Genomic DNA, 21,550 nt, shown 5'->3' on the forward strand with positions numbered 1-21,550 from the left:
GTCACCTCACCCTTTTTCTCCAACATAGTGTGGGGACTACTCCACTTCTCTTGGAGTGTCCTGGGAGCCACAAGCTGCAGGACCCACACTTTCTAACCTGGCAGGTATAACGTTTAGGACACCCTTAAGGTCATGCCAATGCTTCGGCAGTTCTGAAGGTTTGTAGTGGCCTTTTTCATATACTCAGCCATCCTGGATCTGAGGCCAAGTACATAATCCACAATGTCCTGTTTAGGGAGCTTAAGAGGTTGCTTCCAGCCATCCCTTACAAGTGCAAGTGGACCCCTAACAGGGTGTCCCAACAGAATTTCAAAGGGGCTGTAGCCCACTCCTTTCTAAGGAACCTCCCTGTAGGCAAAAAGGGAGACATGGCAGGAGGACATCCCATCTCCTTCTGAGTTTTTCAGAGTCTCCCATGATCATGCCCTTGAGAGTTTTGTTAAACCTCCCTACCTTACCACTGGTTTGGGGGTGGTGAACTTATAGGTTAAACCACATTCCTTCCACATTCCCTTAAGGTATGCAGACATGATGTTTGTACCTCTATCAGACACCACCTCTTTTGGGAAGCCCACCCTGGGGAAGATTCCCAGGAGGGCTTTTGCCACTGCAGGAGCTGTAGTGGTCCTTAGAGGTATAGCATTTGGATACCTGGTGGCATGGCCCACCACCACCAGAATGAACCTGTTTCCAGAGGCAGTTGGTGGGCCTAGGGGGCCAACAATATCCACCTAAACCCTCACAAAGGGAACCACTGGTAGTGGGATTAAGGGGGCATCTGGAGTACCACCTGTCTTGCCACTGGCTTGACAGATGAAACAGGAGTAACAAAACTCCTTTGTATATTCTGACATATGGAGCCAGTAAAAGTGAGGGACAAGTCTGTCCCAAGTCTTGCTATGCCCCAGGTGACCTGCAGGGGAATGTCACAGACAAGGGTTAACACAAATTCTCTCTACTGCAGAGGTACTACCAACCTCCTGGAGGCACTAGGTTTGGGTTTCTTTGGCTTGGAGTATAAATGGTTGTTGTCCAAATACACCTTGTGGATGCCACTGACATCCCCTGCTTCCTGAAGGACAGCTTGCTGTCTTAACCCTTTCAGTGTGGGACAGGTTTTCTGTGCCATACTGAATTCCTCCCTGGTAGGCCTCCCTGCGTTAAGAGCTCAGTTGTGTCAGCTTTCAACTCTTTAGGTGTATGTTCTGCCAAGGCGGTGGATTCCTCCTCCTTAAAGGGGGAATCCTCACTGGAGGGTCAGGGAGGGGGCAACTTTTTGCCCTTTCTACCCTTGGCTTTGGCGCCTCTTGGGCCATTATTGCAGGCTCCAAAATTCCTTTCTCTTTTTCCTTTTTTGCCTGTGCCCTGGTCAAAGCAAAAATATGCCCTGGGGTGCCCGGTACTGCTGCATGAACCTTCAAATTCACTTAAACCAAAGCTGAAGTCTCCATGTCATACTCCAAGAGACACTCCACAGGTAGGTCTGTGGACACTACAACTTTCTTTGGGCCAGCAACTCCACACCCCGCTGAAATCAACTGCCATGGGGTGGCACACAGTGCTGTTGTGGGTGTCAGTCACTTGGTACTGATGACCAAGTAGGTGTTGCTCAGTGGATATCAGTTTTTCAGTCACCATAGTGACACTGGCACCTGTCCCTGTAGGCCTCTGCCTGAACTCCTTTTATTAAGGGTAGCTGCCTGAACGTGCCCATGGTAAGGGGGGACAGGCAGCAAGGGTGGCAAGATCAAGGCTCACCCTTGTTCTGACCCATTTGTCTGCCTTCTTTCCCAATTCTTGGGGATAGGTCAGATCTGGGTCTACCAAGTACTGGTGCAACAAATCAGACACAATTGATAAGTATATTCTCTCTCAGAGTAAGGTTGTATATGCCCTTAGTCACTAACTTTGCTGCCATGTAACCAGCCCTCCAAAGCTTTCACAGAGCAATCCACAAAATCAACTCAATCCTGGGAGGACTCTTTTCTTGTCTCCCTCAATTTTATCCTGTACTGTTCTGTGGGGAGACCAAAACCATCCAAAAGAGCAGACTTTAAAACGGTGTTTTTATCAGCATCTTCTTCCCTGACAGTAAGGAGTCTATCCCTTCTCTTGTCAGAGAAGGACAGCCAAAGGATAGCAGCCCACTGCCTCTGCGGGACCCTCTGTACTTTACAGGCCCTCTCCAGAGCAGAGAACTACTTCTGGATGTCATCCCCTACCTTGTAAAATGTGGGGGGGACACACAACTTTGTTAAGGTTTCTAGAATCAAGAGAGTCCTCTCTGACCTTATGTTCCCTGAAACCAATGTTGCTGCTGCCACAATGGGGTGCTAACCCCAACCCCTGCCTCTCTCTCTCTACTGAGAAGGCCTCCCTATCTACGGCTAGCTGTTGCAGCCTCAGCTTGGCCCCCTCGTGTCTCAGTTTCCGGAGTTCCATCTTTAAGGAGTACTCTTCTGGAGTCGCGCAGCATGTTTCCTCAGACACTAAGGTGGCATGAGTGGACAGAGGAGGATCTGACCCTAGTGTTACTGACCCACTGTGCACAAAGAGGGACCTACTAACATGGCTTTCCCTCACACTACCTGTAGTGCTCCAAGCTACACTACGGGGCTTACTAGGGACCCTGTGATCCGCTGAGGGACCCTCCTGATCTTCCTCAGTGTCCAGATCTTCTATTTCTAACACTACCTACATCCTCCTCCCTCTCGTACTGGCCACCAGCATGGTCCTGGTCATCCTGGAGGAGAAGGCCTAGGAGCAGACTCTTGTTAGGGTTCCTCCCTGTCTTCAGGTTCCTTTCTTTGCACTTCTCCCTCAGCTCCTGAAAGCTCTCATAAGGAGAGTCCATAGCCTGAGATGTGCTCTGTCCTGAAGACATGGTCCTGTTAGAGTGGGTTAGGGTGTGCCCAAACTCCTTAACTTCTAGTCTCTCAGAGAAGTTTGGAATAAGGGCTCTGCTTAGACCCCTCTCTTACCCAAACCCCAGAGACTATGTCCTGAAACTAGGTATGAGTGTAGATCCGTAGTTAGTAAGTGGTCTTTCCTGTGGAAAGTACCAAGTGACAGAGTGGTATGGTAATTGCAAGTGCTTATCTCACCGCTGCACCACCAATGTAGGAAGCTGGTCTGGTGTGTAGTGAGTACCTGAGGTACTTACACCTTATGCCAGGTCCAGGTATCCCCTCTTAGTGAAGTCTAGGCAGTGCCTAGAAGCCAGGCTCTCTAGAAGTAGCTGTGGATGAGCACCCACAGCTTATCTAGGAGACATTCAAAGCTAATGCAATACCACTGTAGTCACACAGCACTCACACACATGAAAGAAAACAGGTACTTTATTTTTGGATCACAATACCACAACATACTAGAAGGGCAATCCTGCAATAGTTTACACTAGTAATCAGAAATAGGCATAGAGAAGGTTAGAAAACATATTAGTCATAGAATGAGCCCACACAGCACTATAGAAAAGGATCCCAAGTCGCAGGATAACCACGCAGAGGGCTGTGTGTCGCTGTAAGGAGTGCTGGGGGCTGGAGCTACACGTAGCCTGAAGATCCCCTGGAGGAGATGCAAACAAGCCTTGGCAAAGAGGACTACTCTGGACCACCACGTGTGATGCAGGATCAACGCAGCTCAGGATGAGAGGAGGTCCACGCAGCCGGTCGTCGTTGCAGCAGGTGCCTGCAGATGCAGGGGAGCGACTACTTCACTCCAAGGGAGATTCCGTCTTGGTGCAGACTGAGGACTTGCCGCCCTCAAAGGATGAACAGCCGGGGAAATGTTACAGTTGCTGGAAGGAGCCAGAGAAACAATGTTGCAGAGCTGAGTCATCGCTGTAGCTGCAGATTGTAGGTTCCTATGAAGTCCAATGGCCAGAAGATGAAGTAAACGTTGCAGAGGTTTCCTGCTGGAGTTTTGCACATCGAATCTGAGGACCCAACCAAGAAAGAGACACTATTAAGCCCAGGAAGGGAGATTGCTCACCGAACTAGGTAAGCACCTATCAGGTGGGGGCTCTGAAGTCACCTGCCTCAACTGGCCACTCAGATGCTCCAAGTGTTCCCTGCCAACCTTGGAAACAAGATGGCAGAACCCAGGGACCCTCTGGAGGAGCTCTGAGCACCACCCCTGGGGTGGTGATGGACAGGAGAGGAGAGTGGTCACTTCCCTTTCCATTGTCCAGTTTCGTGGCAGAGCAGTGACTAGGGGGTCCCTGAACCGGTGTGTACTGGTTTATGCATGGAGGGTACTAAATGTGCCCTTCAAAGCATACCAGTGGCTTGGGGAGACTACCCCTCCCAAGCCAGTCACACCTATTTCCAAAGGGAGAGGGTGTTACCTTCCTCTCCCAAAGGAAATCTTTTGTTATGCCTTCCTGGGCTTGATCAGATCAAGCAACAGGAGGGCAGAAACCTGTCGAGGGGTGGCAGCAGCTTGGGCTGCCTGGAAAACCCTGTAAGTCTGGTGGCAGCAATGCTGGGGGGTCCTCTGTGGAGCTCCCAGAGTGCATGGAATCATACTCCCAATATTTGCAACAGTATTGGGGTATGATTCTGACATACTTGATACCAAACCTGCCAAGGTTCGGAGTTAAAATTATGTAGCTGGACATAGTTAGTTACCTATGTCCAGTACAGGGGTAAAATGGAGTCCTCACACTCACAAAGTCCAGGAACATAGATCTGGAGTTAGTGGGGGCACCTCTGCTAGTGTGGGGGTGCCCTCACACACAGGTACCTGCACCCTGCCCTTTGGGCTGAGAAGGCCTACCATAGGGGTGACTAACAGTGACCCGGTGCAGTGACCTGTACTGAAAATGGGTGCATGCACCCATTTTACATAGACTGCAATGGCAGGCCTGTAGAACCCTTTGCATAGGCTCACTATGGGCTGCAGAGTAACTGCTACAGCCCATATGGATCCCCTGGAATCCCAATGCTTTGGGTACATAGCTACCATATACTAGGGACTTACATGGTGGGAGGGGGTGGGAGTGTACAAATTGTGGGAAGAAAAAGGTACACGTGGTTTGGCCTCTTCCTTTTTCTTTCGCTCGAAATGACTGTGCCAGGATGTTGCCATTGTTTGTACACTGATTGTGTGCCCTGAAGAAAGCTGCCTTGAGCCTGTTGCTGCTTTCACCCTGTGGAAACCATGTTTACCTGTTGCCATTCTTGTCGTGCTCTCTTGTTGTCCTTTTTAATCTGTTGTAAGGACTCATCCACTGCTTGGCCAAAGAGGGTGTTTCCTGTGAATGGCATGTTTAAAATCTATGCCTGCAACTCTGGTTTAAAATCTGACACTCAGCGAGGCATGCCTCCTTAATGTGGTGCAGATATACATCTGCCTGCTGAGAGTATCGGCTGATATTTAAGGCATGTATCTGCAATATTACATCCATCCCGCTTGAATGTCTTGGCCCTCTTCTTGTATTCCTCATAAAGGTGCTGCATGAGCAACTCTCTATTTTCACTACTGATGGCCGTATCGGATCTGAAGTGCATTTGAGATTGCAATATGCCACTGCGTTGCGGCCTCTCCATGTCCCTCAAGACCATGTCTAGGAGCTTACTCTCTCAGTGGACCCACTGAGATGGGAGCATTACTGTGCTTCTTGCAGTCAAGAGGATTATAGTCTCTGCAGGTGCATTCCCCTGTAAGTATCTTGGGTCTTGAGTTAAGGGTTTATATTTCTTCTCAACTCTTGGTCTAACTGCCTTGGCAGTGGCTTGCTCTTTGATTGCCTCCTTCCCCCGATCCAAGATGCTTGGCAGGTACAAATTACCCTTGTGAGCAGGTATTTGTGCCTTGAAAAGGAAGCAAGAGTTTTTTTTCCCCATCCAGTTGTACTCCATAGGTGTCAGCTGCCCTCATGATAAGACTACTGTACAATGAGAAGTCGTCGGGGGGAGATGGCATTGAGGGGTAGATATCCACCCCTCCTTCTGTGAAATCTGTGTCCATCTCAACCCATGACTGGTCCCCGAAGTCCACTATTTCTTCAGTTTCTTCTGTGTAACAGAACTCCTCCTCCGGTTCTTCCTCCTGTAGCTCCAGTGTGTTTCTGGAGCTTCCAAGGCAGATTGGTCGTCTTCGAAGGTTTCGTGGGAATTCGAAATTCCTTCAAGGAGTCGTTGAATTCTCGTTTTCTTTGTAGGAGCATCGCCATTTGGCCTCCAGTCTTCTCTTCCTCTCGATCCTCGTGCACCTTCTTCTTGGCATCAATTGTCCGTGACGGTCTTTTCTTTGGCATCAACGGTTCGGTCATCAAGGTTTTAGTCCCTCCTTTGATCCCTCTCACACTAGTGTCGATGTTGAGGGTTTCAAAGTGTTTTGACTGTCTCAGTATCCCCCCCGCTCGGGATCCGTGGCCCTCTTTAGTTTTTGGCTGACATTCGGTCAACCTTTTGAACGCAGAGGCAGTGGTCTTGGATGTTTTGTCCAAGGACTTAGTGTTCAGTGCCTTTCAGTGTTTTCATGACCTTTTCAGAGTCCATCGCCACCTTCTTATCCGCCTGTTTTTTTCTCAGCATCCTTGGTGTATGTTTTGGCGTTCGACTCCCAGCCATATGCAGTTTCGGCTTCCTCAACACAGTCATCGCTGGACAGGACCAAGTCTTTCAGAGATACATGTGGTCTTTGAGTGACCATGATGTGTTTTTGCAGCCTTCGTCTATGATTTGCCCTCAAGGTTTTTGGCACGAATATGACGCAGGCCTCAAAGTCCTCGTCCGGATTGTCTTTCGAGAGGCAGAGTTTGCAGACCTTGTTGGGGTCTCTTTGCACCAACTTGTGGTACTAATTGGGAAATAATTCAATCGGGGTATTTTCCATGTCCCCTACCTGCCCTTATTCTACAACCACATGGCTGGCTCTGGTAAGATCCCTCACTGGGAAAAAAACTATTGATACAGATCCCCTTCTCTCTTTGCATCCCCTTTGTGGTTTTCAGTGACATAGAAGATTTTCTTGACAAAAAAAGGATTCATGCTGCAAAACTGCGACTGCCCTCATGGCAGCTGGACAAAAAAAAAAATATTTATCTACTGTAGCCTAAGTGCTCTCTAATTCAAGGTAAATCACAGAGTTTTCTAAGCAGCTTGACCTACAGTGGGAGCCTGCTTTCGTATATGAATCAAGATAATAGTGTCATGAAAGTCTAGACTGACTTTCAAGTAGTTGCCTTACAAATGTCCTAAATAAGAATCTTTCAACTGGTCTGCAGTATCTGCTTTCTCTGTGGTTGACTTAACTGCTGGCGCCGTGGTAGAGGATTATTAGCCAGTTGATAACATATTGATTTACATGTTACTACTCTATTAGGATGAAACATTGTACAAAGCTGCACATCTGATAGGGCTTGAATCTCACTAACCTAAGGGGTGGTGCGGTTGCTGTTGGAACAGCAGTATCCCTGGGTAGATACTGCAATGAATCCTTGTGACTGCGTTCTAAGGTGATCCTATCAGTTTAAAACAAAGCTCAACTCTCTGAGCAAAGATGGAGTTCTGAGTGAAGTGGAGACATTCTTTGGAGCTTCTAAAAGTCTCTAACAACAAATCTTGGGAGAAAAGATGCCAGATGTGGATTTTTCTTTCCTGTGAGCAGTTATCACAGTCAGATGGACATTCAATGGACCACAACTTGAACTGCAAATGTGCCTGGCATCACACTTGCGGAAGACTGGTATCATCCTGGCAGGAAAGAGGATTATAGTTTTTTTTCCTGGCACCAGGGTGCTCTTCCTTTTGAATAAATAGCAGGCTCTTGTTGAAGGATGTTGGCTTTTAATAGGATATCTATGCATGACTGAGGTAGAATCAGATGTCTGTATTATCTGATCTTGGGAACTGTGCTGATGTCCGGTGCAAGTGGAGTAGCTGGACTGGAGACCAGGTCAACAAGTTCAGTTTGCATGTTAACACCTGTGTGATTTGACTAAAATCTGTGGCACATTCTTCACAAATCTGGCACAATACAGATAAATGTTGATGACAGGAGTTTTAGAATGACTGCAGGTAGTAACAGATTTAGTGGAAAGGCATAAATTGTCTGACCAGTGCATCAAAAAGGCATTGCCCAACGAGCTTGGTTGCTGGAGTATGGATGTAAAGTTTTGGCATTTTGGGATTTCAATGTTGTGATAAGGTATGTCTTTGGAAAGCCCACTCTACGAAAAAAGATCTGATGAAGCATGTCAATGAGGACTCCTTTCTGATTTATTTTGCAGAATCTGCTTAAGAATTCTGCTTGATGGATCAAGATTCTTTTCAATTGTACCCTTTAATGGCAGGCCCTCAGCCAAGTCCCACAACCAGATCTTATGAGACTTCGACAAAAGGTCTCAATCTTGTGCCCCCTTCTTTGTGTAGGTGGTGCATGAACACTGTGCTGTCCGTTTGAAGAAGCACCTAGTTCATTGTCAGAGAAGGTAGGAAGCCCTTACAGATAGAAGAACTGCTTTAATTAACTGATACGATGTGAGCTCTTTAATGACCACTGGCTTTGTATGGACAAAGCCCAAAGATGTGCTCCCTATGCTGTCACAGCTATCTGTCACAAAAGATTGAATAGGAGGCTCTTGTTGGTAAAGGCTCCCTCAAAGTAGCTTTGCTCCCTAGTGCCACCACGAGAGGGATTTGCTCTGCTGGTATAGAGATTTGGAGTATGTGGTTCCAACTGGTGTTCCTCAGAGACCATTGGTCTCAGAACACTGCTGGAGAGTTCTCAATCTTTTATTCAGGACAACAAAAATGCAGGAAAGCCACTGGCTCAACGCACTCTTGCTCTTGGCACTGGCAATCTTTTAAAGATTATGACCTGTCTCCCAAATTGATTACACACTCTCCAAAGGAAACTTTTCCTTGTTCATTGTTTATGGTTCCCAGCAGACAGAATTAGCTTAAAAAGGAATGCAGTCTTCTTCAGAGCATTTATCTGTACACCGAGAGTGAACAAAAGAGGCTTTGTGCTCTTGAAGTACTGCTACGTTATATGTGCACTGTCAGTTTTTAATCAACCAATGAACCAAAACTCCTTGACAAAACTGGTGGGCTACCTCTACTGCTAAGCAATTTGTGTTAAAGTGTAAGCAGGAACCTTTCCGGCTCACATTCACTCACCTTGTCTGAGATGAGGGAAAATTTGATGGAGCACCACCATGCAAAATAATTCCATTTTGATCCACTTGTTAGCCTTTTCGCAGATCCAATCCTGGTCTGAATGCCAACTTCGGGTCCTTTTTCTGAATGAGAACTTATTGACAAGTTCATATTTATCCTTTTAGAGACTGATTACACTGCACACTTCTTTAATAGTATGGAAGTTTCCTTTCTTAAGGCGAATAACAAACCTCAAGGTTGGCTTTGTTGGAACTGGTAGTGGAGTTGTACTAAAGCATAGCGAACATCCATGCTTTACCATATTTAGCAACTCCACGTCCTTTGTATTATTTCCCACATCTTCCAGGTGCCAACATAGGACTTCTCCCCACTGAAAAGGCAAACGAAAGGTGAGAGGAGGATATTGAGATAAAACTCAAGGTTGTTGAAGACTAGTGCCCTGAGGTGTTTTGCTTGGTAATATTGTTAGGGCCAGGCAGGGATTGAACTACCTGTAAGTATTTGTCGCAGTGTTTTTGTTTAAACTGAGATCTGAAGAACTGCTTTTTTTTGTGCTTTTTTTTTATAATTCAAGATCCAGTCGTGTGTCTGCCCAATTTTTTATCCAGACCATTATCGCTTCAGTATCAGGTCAAACAAAGAAGTCTGAAAACAAAAGGTTCAGCATCTTCAATTGGACATCTGGTTAGTGAGGTGAGGCACAACAAGCTGACCTCCTCCAAGTGTAGCCATGGCAGCACCTAAATGTTGCCAACTCGGGTGAGTCTAAGGCAAACCAGATTACTTGTTTGGGCAGAGATCCTTTCCTCATCACCTTCTTAAAATCTGGTCTCAGAAGTTCTTCAGTAAAAGATGTCATGCCTTCCCTAATTCCTCAACGATAGTGGCTAAAGAGGGCACTCTTACTAAATGCCTTGTGTGCCTCAGTCACTGTACCACATATTTTCCTTCCCAAGGTAGACATTCTCTTACTCCCCCTGCCAAGGATGCAGAAGATGTCAGAGATAAGGCATGCATTCTCACAGATGACAATGCCGAAGTACTGTTTCAGGTCTAATTTTAAGAAAACCGGATACGGTGGATGGTTGTTTACAACACTTTAAAACGTGTGGTTTTGGGAAGTAGCAGGTCTAAGAAATGTTTCAGTTGCAGATGCCAACAAACCTGGTGATAGTAGTAGAAGTGGTCTGGGCATTGCCCTAAACTGTAAAGTCTCTGTAATCACAGACAGTTCTTTGTGGTACCTCTAAAGAATGTTCGACTCCTCTAATTAGAGCCTCATCAGAGAAGGTGATGATATCCATTGATGCGACTCTTGTTGGAGAACCTGCAGGTGAAGTTGGCGTTTAGGAAGCCTGTGTATTTCCACATTGTGAATGTGACTAGAAGACAAATGATGATTTCTGACTTTTGTAACTATTAGGTGGGTGTGGGGAGTCCATTTAATTGAAAGGAAAATGCAGAGCGCAAGGAGAAGAACCAAAGATGTTTTTCATAGTGGAGCCATTGATGTCGGACGTGATCCCATCGTTGGGGGTGAAGGAACCCAGAGATTAAAGTGGATTATGTGCAGGGTCTTCACCAAGAATAATAAAATAGGGAAGTTCCATAGGTTGTGGAGATGGCTCCGCTTCAGGTGTCAACCCTAAATGCTGTCTTTCAGACAAGATACTCAATAGCAAATATCTCAAAGTCTATTGAGGTGATGTCAAGAAGAGGGGTGACTGACTCAGACACCACCTGAGGCAATGCAGAGTGGCTAGTGTGCACCGACAGGGAGCGTGACAGTCGAGGATTTCAATGGAAAAGTTGATGGCAGCAAGCATGTAGAATGCTATAATTTTGAGAACTTGGTTGAATGGGAATGGTGAAGATGCCTCATCAACGTCGAGCTGGTCTTTGACAGAAAGCATATTGGGGCTGATGCTTTTAATAGAAAGGATGTGGTTTTAGACTGACCTAGACAACTGAAGTAAAGTGTGGCAATAGGTTTCTCACCCTTTCCTGACCTCTTCTCCCTGGATCTACCTTACTGGGGGTATTTTGGAATTGATGTACTTAGACCTGACATCCTGACACTTAATTTTAAAAACATGTCCAGGGTTTTTAGGACAAAGGTCAAGTTACCCTGAAAGGAGAAATGAAATCTAAGCTCTTGTTAAGTAAATTGTTTGCTTCGTTCAGATGGCAAAGGAAGAGTTGGGGATGGAGGCCAGGAAGTGTGTGGGGGGAGCGAAAGAGAATACACACACATATACAAAAGGCTATACAAAGTCGGAACAGGCCAGATATAAAAGTAAGGTTTCAGTTCTACTTTTATGTCTGCCCTCTCCCGGTTTTCCCTTCTCATACCTGGTCAATCTGAACAGATGGCACCTTCTCAGTGGAAGCTGCATGTACAATGAGAGGACGTACGTGGGGAAAGTACCCTCTTTTCGGCATGTATACCCCCACTTTTTGCCTGCTGTCAGTGTGTTTTTGACTGTTCACTGGAATTCTGCTAACCAGTGCCCCAGTGACTGTTCTCTCTACATCTAACTTTGGTTGCTCAGGACTTAGCATACCGGTGCCTACATACAAGTCCCTAGTAAATGGCACTTAGGTACCCAGGGCATTAGGACACCAGGAGTTCCCCATGGGAGCCCATGCAAAATGTGTCTGCAGGCCTGCCATTGCAGCCTGCATGAAAAGGTGCATGCATCCTGTCACTGCACCAGGTCACTCAGGCGTGTGAAATTTAATAAAATATCTACTTGTCCATGGAAAAGGTTGCTTCTTAAATCTACTTGTCCTGTACAAAAATAAACTTGTCCCTTTGGTGCCATGTAGTGCGGCAACAAATTACGGCAGCAATCTCATTATGTAGGAGCTCTGATAATATCCTCTCTGATTATGCCAGGGATACTACTATAGTAGGGCTTGAATACTTGTAATTTCAATCCCTACCATAGCAATTTCCTTATTTTTGCCACCTTCTGCAAATTACTTGGGCTGGAGGAAGCAGTAAGCAATAGTTCCAGGGATAGAATGCCTTTGAGTCTGCAAACATACTAACTTCCATGTTTTAAGGATTTTCACCATCTCCGCTCTAATCTTTTCCAATAATGAGAAATATTGGAAATTTACTTCTGACAATGGCAGAAGTAGAAGTTCTTCCAGAGTTGGGAAAAAAAGAGGGTGGAGGGAAAGTGAATTTGTAAATGCTCAATAGATTTTCACATGAGCAAACCTACACATGCATATTTGCTTATGCTAAAATACAGTTCACAAATGTTTTCTAGGAGTACAATTTCCTGGTCCCTAATTAGGTCTGGTGTTAAGACGTTTTGTTTATATTAACCTTATATTTCTCCATCGGCTGGCTTTACTGTGAGTGATCGCATTCTGCTCTTCCACAAAGAGCATATTGACACACAAAGTAGTTTTGTTCAGTGCCAGGAACTACTGTGGCAATCAGTGGCATAACAGAACTGGAGGGGGGCCCCCTTGCAAAGAACATGGAGTACCCTCCACCCCACCCCTAGACTGACTCAGGGTGCTGTGCTGAGAGCCTCCCAGGAGGTGGGCTTCAGGGCCTTTGTTACGCCACTCGTGGCAATGTGTGCTTTTTGGACCAAAAACTTTTTTTTCTTTTTGCCAGTGTTTGTTACAGTGGTGAGGATAACAATAAAGGGGCATCTTTAAAAGCCCCTAGCGCCATCTACCGACACAGCGTCATTTATTTGATGCTAATATTTCTTTAGATGGCAAAAAACCCAACGCCATATTTACAAAGTGGCACAATGCATGCGCTGCGCCACTTTGTAAACCCTTGCACCACATTATGCCTCTGCCAAGAATAATGTATGCGGCAGGGGGTGGTGGGGGGTGGTTGTGAGTGGACAAGAAAATGGCACAAGGAAATCTAAAAGATTTTCTTGTGCCATTTTTTCCCGGCACTTTTAAAGCCTATTCAGAGCAGACATTAAATGGGGGCATACAATAATTTATAATGGGTGTCATAAAAAACGCTATTGCCCCCTACCCTGTGCCATGGTACCCTGTATTTTAAATACGGCACACACATGGGGGCAGTAAAGGACGAAAGAAAGGTGGTTCCTAAATATGCCTCTAAGTGTTTCAAAAGACATGTAAAAAAAAAATACAAAAAACACGCACTGATGAAACCAAGACTCAGGTGTCAGATCGGTTGGCTTTGCCAGTGCTTGTTTATTTTCATGCTTCTCATAATCTTGTTTAAAATGGTTATACTGATTTTCCATTAGGAATTGTTTTTGGAAATGCTAGCATGCATCAACACGTTTTTCTGACACTTCAAAGAAATAGCACCTAAAATTTCATAGTAGCGAAACGTTTTTGTTTCCTACTTGCATTTTTTGTGGACATTTTATTTTGAAAGCAAAGCTTCGGCAAACATTTGCATCTAATCAGAGAGCATTCTGGGAGCATTATACATAGCCTCAAATTGTTAAACTTTTCAAATGTGTGTACACTTTTTTTTTTTTACTGGAACCACTGCCAGGAGTGCAGTGTGACCTTAAAACGTTTACGTACAGCACTCACCCTAATAATGAAGGTTTTTAATTAATGAACCGTAAATACAAGTTTGAACAGCATTAGTATATGGACACAGATTACCTGAACTGCAGACAGTTCCCTTCTCTGTAAACTGGAAGCCAACGGGTTTGTGCTGCAGGGGGTTGGGCCTACTTGTCCCAAGGACAAAATAAACATGAAAACTTGTTGCCCTTGACCTCTAACAATATGTCCCGGGCATCGGGAGATAGGAATACCACATCCCAGTCACTGGAAGTCACCTCTATGGCAGGCCCTCCTAGCCCAGAGGGCAGAGTACAGGTACCTGTGTGTGAGGACACCCCTGCTTGAGCCAGCTGCCCCTACAAACTCCAGCTCCATTTCCTTGGACTTCGTCACTGCTGGGAAGCCATTTTACCTGTGTACTGGACACAGGCCAATACCTGTGTCCAGCTACATAATGGTAATTCCAAACCTGGGCATGACTGGTATCAAACATGTCAGGAATCATACCCCAATACTGTTGCAGTACTGGCTGTATGATTCCATGCACTCTGGGGCCTCCTTAGAGGACCCACAGCATTGTTCCTACCAGTCGTCTGGGGTTTTCCAGGCAGCCCACGCTGCTGCCACCCCTCGGACAGGTCCCTCCTGCTGCTTGACCAACTCAAGCAGAGGAAGGCATAACAAAGGATTTCCTTGGGAGAGGAAGGCAACACCCTCTCCTTCTGGAAATAGGTTTTACATGGCTTAAGAGGGGTAGTCTCCCCAAGCCACCGGTATGCTTTGAAGGGCACAGTTGGTGCCCTGCCTGCATAAACCGTTTTTTTTTTTTTTTTACCAGTCAAACGACCCCTGTCCCTGCTATGGCACAAAACTGGACAATGGAAAGGGGTGTGTCCACTCCCCTGTCCATCACCACCCCAGAGGTGGTGCCCAGAGCTTCTCCAGATGGCCACTTGATTCTGCCATCTTGAATCAAAGGTGGGCAGAGGCCCCCGGGGGCATCTAAGCGGCCAGGACAGGCAGGTGACGTTACAGCCTCTTCCTAATAGGTGGTCACCCTGCTAGGTGACCAATCCCCCCTTCCTGGGCTTTTTAGGGTCTCCCACTCGGGTGGGTCCTCAGAATCAACATGCAAGATTCCAGCAGGACTCCTTTGCATTGTTTACTTCATCTTCTGGCCACCGGGACTGCAACTGGACCCTCCAGGAACTGACAATCTGCAACTCCAGTGACGACTCCGCTCTGCAACATTGTTTCTCCGGCTCCTTCCAGCCACTCAGCATTTCCCTGGCTGTTCATCCTCTGAGGTGAAACGAGTCTTCAGTACGCACAAGAAGTAAGAAGAAATCTCCCTTGGAGTGAAGGAGTCACTCCCCTGCATCCGCAGGCACCAACTCCAACAACGACTAGCTGCATGGATCCTCTCTACTTCGGAACTGCATGGATTCTGCATCACAGGTGCTGGTCTGGGGTTGGTCCGCTTGGTCCTCTCTACCAGCTGTCCAACTGGGGAGACTGTAAGCCTTTGCCTCTCCTTCCAGGACAGGACCCCTGTGCATCTCGACTCTTGCATCTACCAAGACTTGTTTGTTCCTTCTGCAAGGGAACTTCAGGTACCTGTACTGCTGAGGGTCACCCCAGGACCTTCCTCTTTGGGTTGAGTTACATGGGCCTTGCTGGTCCTCTTCAGCCTTGCAAAACCTTCTTCTCAGACTCTTGCATTTGCCAAGGCTTGTTGGTGGTTCTCAAGCACCACTTACTGACTCCATCATGACTATCAACGTGGGACATAACTTGCATCACTTCTGGGGCTCCTCTTCTGCTCATGTGCTACACTGCTGACTTTCTTCATCCACCGTCGACCTGGTCCTGCATCCACAGAAGGGAGGGTAGTGGCTCCTGCCACAGACGGATACTCCAACTAGAACTGGACTTGGTCCCCTTCATTTACAGGTCCTCTTTTGTCAGGATCCACCTTGGGTTTCTTCCAGTCTTATCTGGGTCTTCCACAGTCCTTTTCCAAAGTCCCCCTGTGGGTTGGGGAGAAAACTAGGTACTTACCTCCTCTCTCCTAGTCACTAGGGGAACACCTTGGTACTTATCTTCTGGAGTTCCTAGTTCCTCCAGCTCCCCTCTACCAATTCCACTTACTTGGTATATGGTTCGGTCTCTCCCTAGGGCCTTCATTATTTACTATTGTTTTTACTATTTGCTATTGCTTTCTATGCTAATCACTGACGTCTAATGTGTGCATAAGTGTTTACTCACCTCCTACTGGAGTATTGCCCATACAATATTTAAGTATTTGTGTTACTATTATAAAGCACCTTTATTTTTGTAACAATGTGTGGTTATTTCATAAGTCTAAGTGCTGTGACACTGTATTGGTATTGCACAAGCTTTGCATATCTCCTAGATAAGTCTTGGCTGCTCATCCACAGCTACCTCTAGAGAGCCCTGGTTTCCTAGACACGGTCTACACCTCACTGATAGGGGATACCTGGACCTGGTATAAGATAACACCATAGTTGATCACCACACACCAGGCCATCTTCCTACAACATACAGGTCTTATCACTTTTGCCGGCTTTGCCCTGAAATTGATCAACCTGCTTAGGAATCTTATTTCTTCTGTGTCCTCTAAAGCCCTTGTCATTTTCTTTGACAAAATGAGAAGTACGTCACTTAATGACAGGAGAGGGGGTTTACCAAACAATATGTGGATAACAATCAGCTTTCTTTCCACAAGAGGGGCCTTTCACAAAGAGAAAGCATTCTGCCAGAAAAAAGTACAAACAAATAAGACAAAGGGTTACACTCGGTGGTTGTATATATATATAAGATATAAACATCTCTGAAAATATGAGATGTGAAACACCCAAATGTATTAGAGGACCTATTTTCACACAAGCCTGATAGAAGAACTGTCTGTGGGGCAACTGCTAGTAGAAGGCAACTGCCAGTACAAGGCATCAGATAGTGTAAAGTCCTGGACCTTAAAGGGGCATGAGATCTTTCCTCAACTCATAGGCTTATTAAGGGTGCTTTGCAGCACATAAACATGTTGGACTGTTCAACCCATCTATCAATTCATGCAAACAAGTGTTACAAGATCCTATCATGCAACAGGGGATTTTTCTAAACTTTAGGACAATAAAATAATATACTATGATGCAGAAGCTGGTCTACAGACGTGAGCAAGCCTATAGTGAAGCTCTGTGAACTTAAGCATTTTTCACCAAAATAACAGACTTACAGCTCAATACAGTGAACCAAGAACAGGACAAGCGCACATTACTCTCAACACATGAATAGCTAATTCAGACTTCGATCTAAAATGGTAATCTCGGAACCAGGTGGAAAGTTATCTTCATGCACACAGTACCATGAAATCACACGAATGGCAGAATATGTGCAACACAAATTTGGAGATACATAACAGAAGAATCCCTTGCAAGTAACACGTTAAAAACACTGATATGATAGTTGGTCAAGACACCCATCTACCTTAGCTGGACTAGATGTTCTTTTCCTTTTTGCTGGACTGGACAGGTCATCTACTTGGCTAGAAGGAACCATGTGTAGTGACAAGGATTGTTGTGAAACTGATGTTTGACTGAGACCCAATACGGGTTCAGTATTCGGATGATGAGGTTTACAAGCCTAAGAGCAGAAACAAAAATTAGATTTTTTTTGTTTTAAACTATTTTTTCGTATGCTACAAGCAATGAACTACAATGTAAAAGCAACAAAGGTAACAGAATGAAAAATAATCTTCATGAATAATGAATATCACAATCAAAATGTCAGTGAAGAAACATGAACCTTTCCTTTGTCATACACACTTAAATTTCCATACAAAAAGTAACATTTTGCTCCATCAGAAACTTCACAAAGTTCTCTCTACTGGTTCCAAAATCAGCTTCACGTTCTGGTCAAAACCCTCTGCGAGTAAACAACGGCTTTTTAAGTTAGACTTTATATTTCAAATTACTGAAAGCCAGTCCTGCACTCCACAAAAATAAAGAAACTAAAGATTGAAAAGAACTCTTAAAGCTGGGCACCTGCAGAACATAACCCAACTTCTCACCTGCTGTGCTGAGTTCATGGCACCCTGCCTGGAGGTAAGCTCTGCGGGTATTGGTAGGCTCCATGCCTCCTCAATACTAGGAAGTAATTTAGTTTTATTCTGGAGACTACCTTGTAGAAGGTTACACAACTGAGCCTAGGAGAAATTATGTAAAAAGCAAATTTAACACGCCTACTTTAGTAAGAGAAAGTCCACTAAATCTTACTAAATTCTGTTGATGATTATGTTTTACAGAGCATAAGAATTCAATCTGGGAAAATTCAGAGAGGTACGAGAGAGAAAAAGACGGTGACCAGAATATAAATCTTTTTTGACAAATTGAAGAGATGAGCTTTTAGATTACAAGTATAATTCTTTCCCAATTTCTGAAATTGTAAACAATGGTACAATACGTCCTCTTGACTTTCTAATATATGCTACTGCAATATCAATGGACATAAACTGAGTTTGTGTGCCAAATGCATGTTTTAAACAATTATGCATAAATGAACAACTAAAATGTAAACATTACAAGGTGCTTGACATATGGAACACAGTGACAAAACAGATTCATGAAATTAAATATTCAGCAGATTCTAGCCCCCCCACCCCTCCAAACTAACCCAGCTAATTAAATATATTAGAAAGCATAATGCTTTACCTGTAAATACTTAATCCGTGCTACAAGTGCAGAGGTATTACTACAATTTTTGCTTCTGGTTGCATTCAAGTAGCATTTAATAGCATCCTGAGGTTGGTTACAGGACTCGTACAGTGTGCCTAGATCCATCCAAGCTGCAGCATGACCATGATCTAACTGAACAGCACAAATGTAGGCCTGTAAAGCATCCATTGGCTGATTCTGCTGCTGATACAGCACACTGAAACAGAATCACAGCAAACAGAGCTCACTGATTTTACATTGGCTAGTTGTAACTAAATACATTTTAGTCTGTTGTATTTGTAATCAGCAACTACACATCTCCACTGACCAAAAATGCAATTTCAGAAAAAGTTAACACATTTAAAGTTTTTTCCAATAAGCATTACTCTCAACCGAGACATGTTATTAAAAGCGTATGTTCAAGTGGAACAATCAAGAGCACAATTTGACAAACTGCAACAGTGCCATGCCCTCCGATCCCTTATAGATGAGGAAATAAGTTGCTTACCTGCAACTACAATTCTCTGGGACTACTTATCTTGGATAAATTGGACATTGGCGAATTATCCCCCTATCTCAGGCTGGAAGTCTCCACAACATTAACAGTAAAAAGTGTAGATATGTCCTTATACAAAAGCTCCACCTTTTGAGTGCATCCCTAAAATTAGACTTGGGTGCTTAACATTAATGGCATCACCAAGTGTTGCCTACAAGTCAGAATGTTGAGGCCAATCTTGCTGAAGGACAGACCGCTGGAGGATGCTTGTGGACGGGGTCCATATGATCTCTTGTCAATTAAGTAAAATTCTCAAATACTACAACAGTGTAAGGAAATGCCTCCTTGGCCTGGTTACCCCCTGACTTTTTGCCTTTGCTGATGCTAAGTTTTGAATTGAAAGTGTGCTGAGGCTTGCTAACCAGGCCCCAACACCAGTGTTCTTTCCCTAACCTGTACTTTTGTTTCCACAATTGGCACATCCTGGCATCCAGGTAAGTCCCTTGTAACTGGTACCCCTGGTACCCAGGGCCCTGATGCCAGGGAAGGTCTCTAAGGGCTGCAGCATATCTTATGCCACCCTGGGGTCCTCTCACTCAGCATAGACACACTGCTTGCCAGCTTGTGTGTGCTAGTGGGGATAAAAAGACTAAGTCGACATGGCACTCACCTCAGGGTGCCATGCCAACCTCACACTGCCTATGAAGTATAGATAAGTCACCCCTCTAGCAGGCCTTACAGCCCTAAGGCAGGATGCACTATACCATAGGTGAGGGCATAAGTGCATGAGCACTATGCCCCTACAGTGTCTAAGCAAAACCTTAGACATTATAAGTGAAGGGTAGCCATAAAAGTATATGGTCTGGGAGTCTGTCAAAAACGAACTCCACAGCACCATGATGGCTACACTGAAAACTGGGAAGTTTGGTATCAAACTTCTCAGCACAATAAATGCATACTGATGCCAGTGTACATTTTATTGTAACATACACCCCAGAGGGCACCTTAGAGGTGCCCCCTAAAAACTTAACCGACTACCCGTGTAGGCTGACTGGTTTTAGCAGCCTGCCACACTCCAGACATGTTGCTGGCCACATGGGGAGAGTGCCTTTGTCACTCTGTGGCTAGTAACAAAGCCTGTACTGGGTGGAGGTGCTTCACACCTCCCCCTGCAGGAACTGTAACAGCTGGCGGTGAGCCTCAAAGGCTCACCCCCTTTGTTACAGCACCCCAGGGCACTCCAGCTAGTGGAGTTGCCCGCCCCCTCCGGCCACGGCCCCACTTTTGGCAGCAAGGCCGGAGGAGATAATGAGAAAAACAAGGAGTCGTCACTGGCCAGTCAGGACAGCCCCTAAGGTGTCCTGAGGTGAGGTGACTGACTTTTAGAAATCCTCCATCTTGCAGATGGAGGATTCCCCCAATAGGGATAGGAATGTGCCCCCCTCCCCTTGGGAGGAGGCACAAAGAGGGTGTACCCACCCTCAGGGCTAGTAGCCATTGGCTACTAACCCCCCAGACCTTAGTATTTAAGGGCTCCCCTGAACCTAGGAACTCAGATTCCTGCAACCTAAGAAGAAGAGGACTGCTAAGCTGAAAAACCCTGCAGAGAAGACGGAGACACCAACTGCTTTGGCCCCAGCTCTACCAGCCTGTCTCCCCTCCTTCTAAAGACATTGCTCCAGCGACGCTCTCCCCAGGGACCAGCGACCTCTGAATCCCCAGAGGACTGCCCTGCATCTAGAAGGACCAAGAACTCCCGAGGACAGCGGCCCTGTTCACCCAAAAAGCCACTTTGTAACAAAGGAGCAACTTTAAAACAACTTGCGTTTCCAGCCGGAAGCGTGAGACTTGACACTCTGCACCCGACGCCCCCGGCTCGACTTGTGGAGAACAATCCCTTCAGGGAGGACTCCCCGGCGACTGCGAGACCGTGAGTAGCCAGAGTTGCCCCCCCTGAGCCGCCTGCAGAGGGAATCCCGAGGCTCCCCCTGACCGCGACTGCCTGCTTCTAAGATCCAACACCTGGTAAAGACTCTGCACCCGCAGCCCCCAGGGCCTGAAGGATCCGACCTCCAGTGTAGGAGCGACCCCGAGGTGGCCCACTCCCTTGCCCAGGTGGTGGCTACCCCGAGGAGCCCCCCCCCCCTTGCCTGCATCGCTGAAGAGACCCCTTGGCCTCCCATTGATTTCAATTGAAAACTCGACGCTTGTTTGCACACTGCACCCGGCCGTCCCGTGCCGCTGAAGGTGTACTTTCTGTGTGGACTTGTGTCCCCCCGGTGCCCTACAAAACCCCCCTGGTCTGCCCTCCGAAGAAGTGGGTACTTACCTGCTGGCAGACTGGAACCGGGGCACCCCCTTCTCCATTGAAGCCAATGCGTTTTGGGCACCACTTTGACCTCTGCACCTGACCGGCCCTGAGCTGCTGGTGTGGTAACTTTGGGGTTGCTCTGAACCCCCAACGGTGGGCTACCTTGGACCCAAACTTGAACCCCGTAGGTGGTTTACTTACCTGCAAAAACTAACAAACACTTACTCCCCCCAGGAACTGTTGAAAATTGCACTGTGTCTAGTTTTAAAATAGCTATATGTGATTTATGTGAAAACTGTATATGCTATTTTGCTAATTCAAAGTTCCTAAAGTACCTACC

The 21,550-nt window shown here is 46.0% G+C and overlaps 1 protein-coding gene across 2 annotated transcripts in view; it reads right to left on the reverse strand.

The window, feature by feature from the left end:
* The window catches only part of KDM6A (lysine demethylase 6A), a 709,557-nt gene that overhangs the window by 414,177 nt on the left and 273,830 nt on the right, over window positions 1-21,550 (reverse strand). Inside the window, exons 12-14 of one of the 2 annotated variants that reach the window (XM_069204189.1) lie at window positions 18,401-18,620; window positions 17,761-17,895; window positions 17,178-17,333 (exon numbers count right to left, since the gene is read on the reverse strand). In XM_069204189.1, the coding sequence (XP_069060290.1) occupies window positions 17,178-17,333; window positions 17,761-17,895; window positions 18,401-18,620 (511 nt within the window). The remainder of the gene's footprint in view (window positions 1-17,177; window positions 17,334-17,760; window positions 17,896-18,400; window positions 18,621-21,550) is intronic. The other variant, XM_069204190.1, reaches the window with a different exon arrangement.

The sequence above is a fragment of the Pleurodeles waltl genome, chromosome 8 (genome assembly GCF_031143425.1).
Source record: "Pleurodeles waltl isolate 20211129_DDA chromosome 8, aPleWal1.hap1.20221129, whole genome shotgun sequence".
NCBI classification, from domain to species: domain Eukaryota; kingdom Metazoa; phylum Chordata; class Amphibia; order Caudata; family Salamandridae; genus Pleurodeles; species Pleurodeles waltl.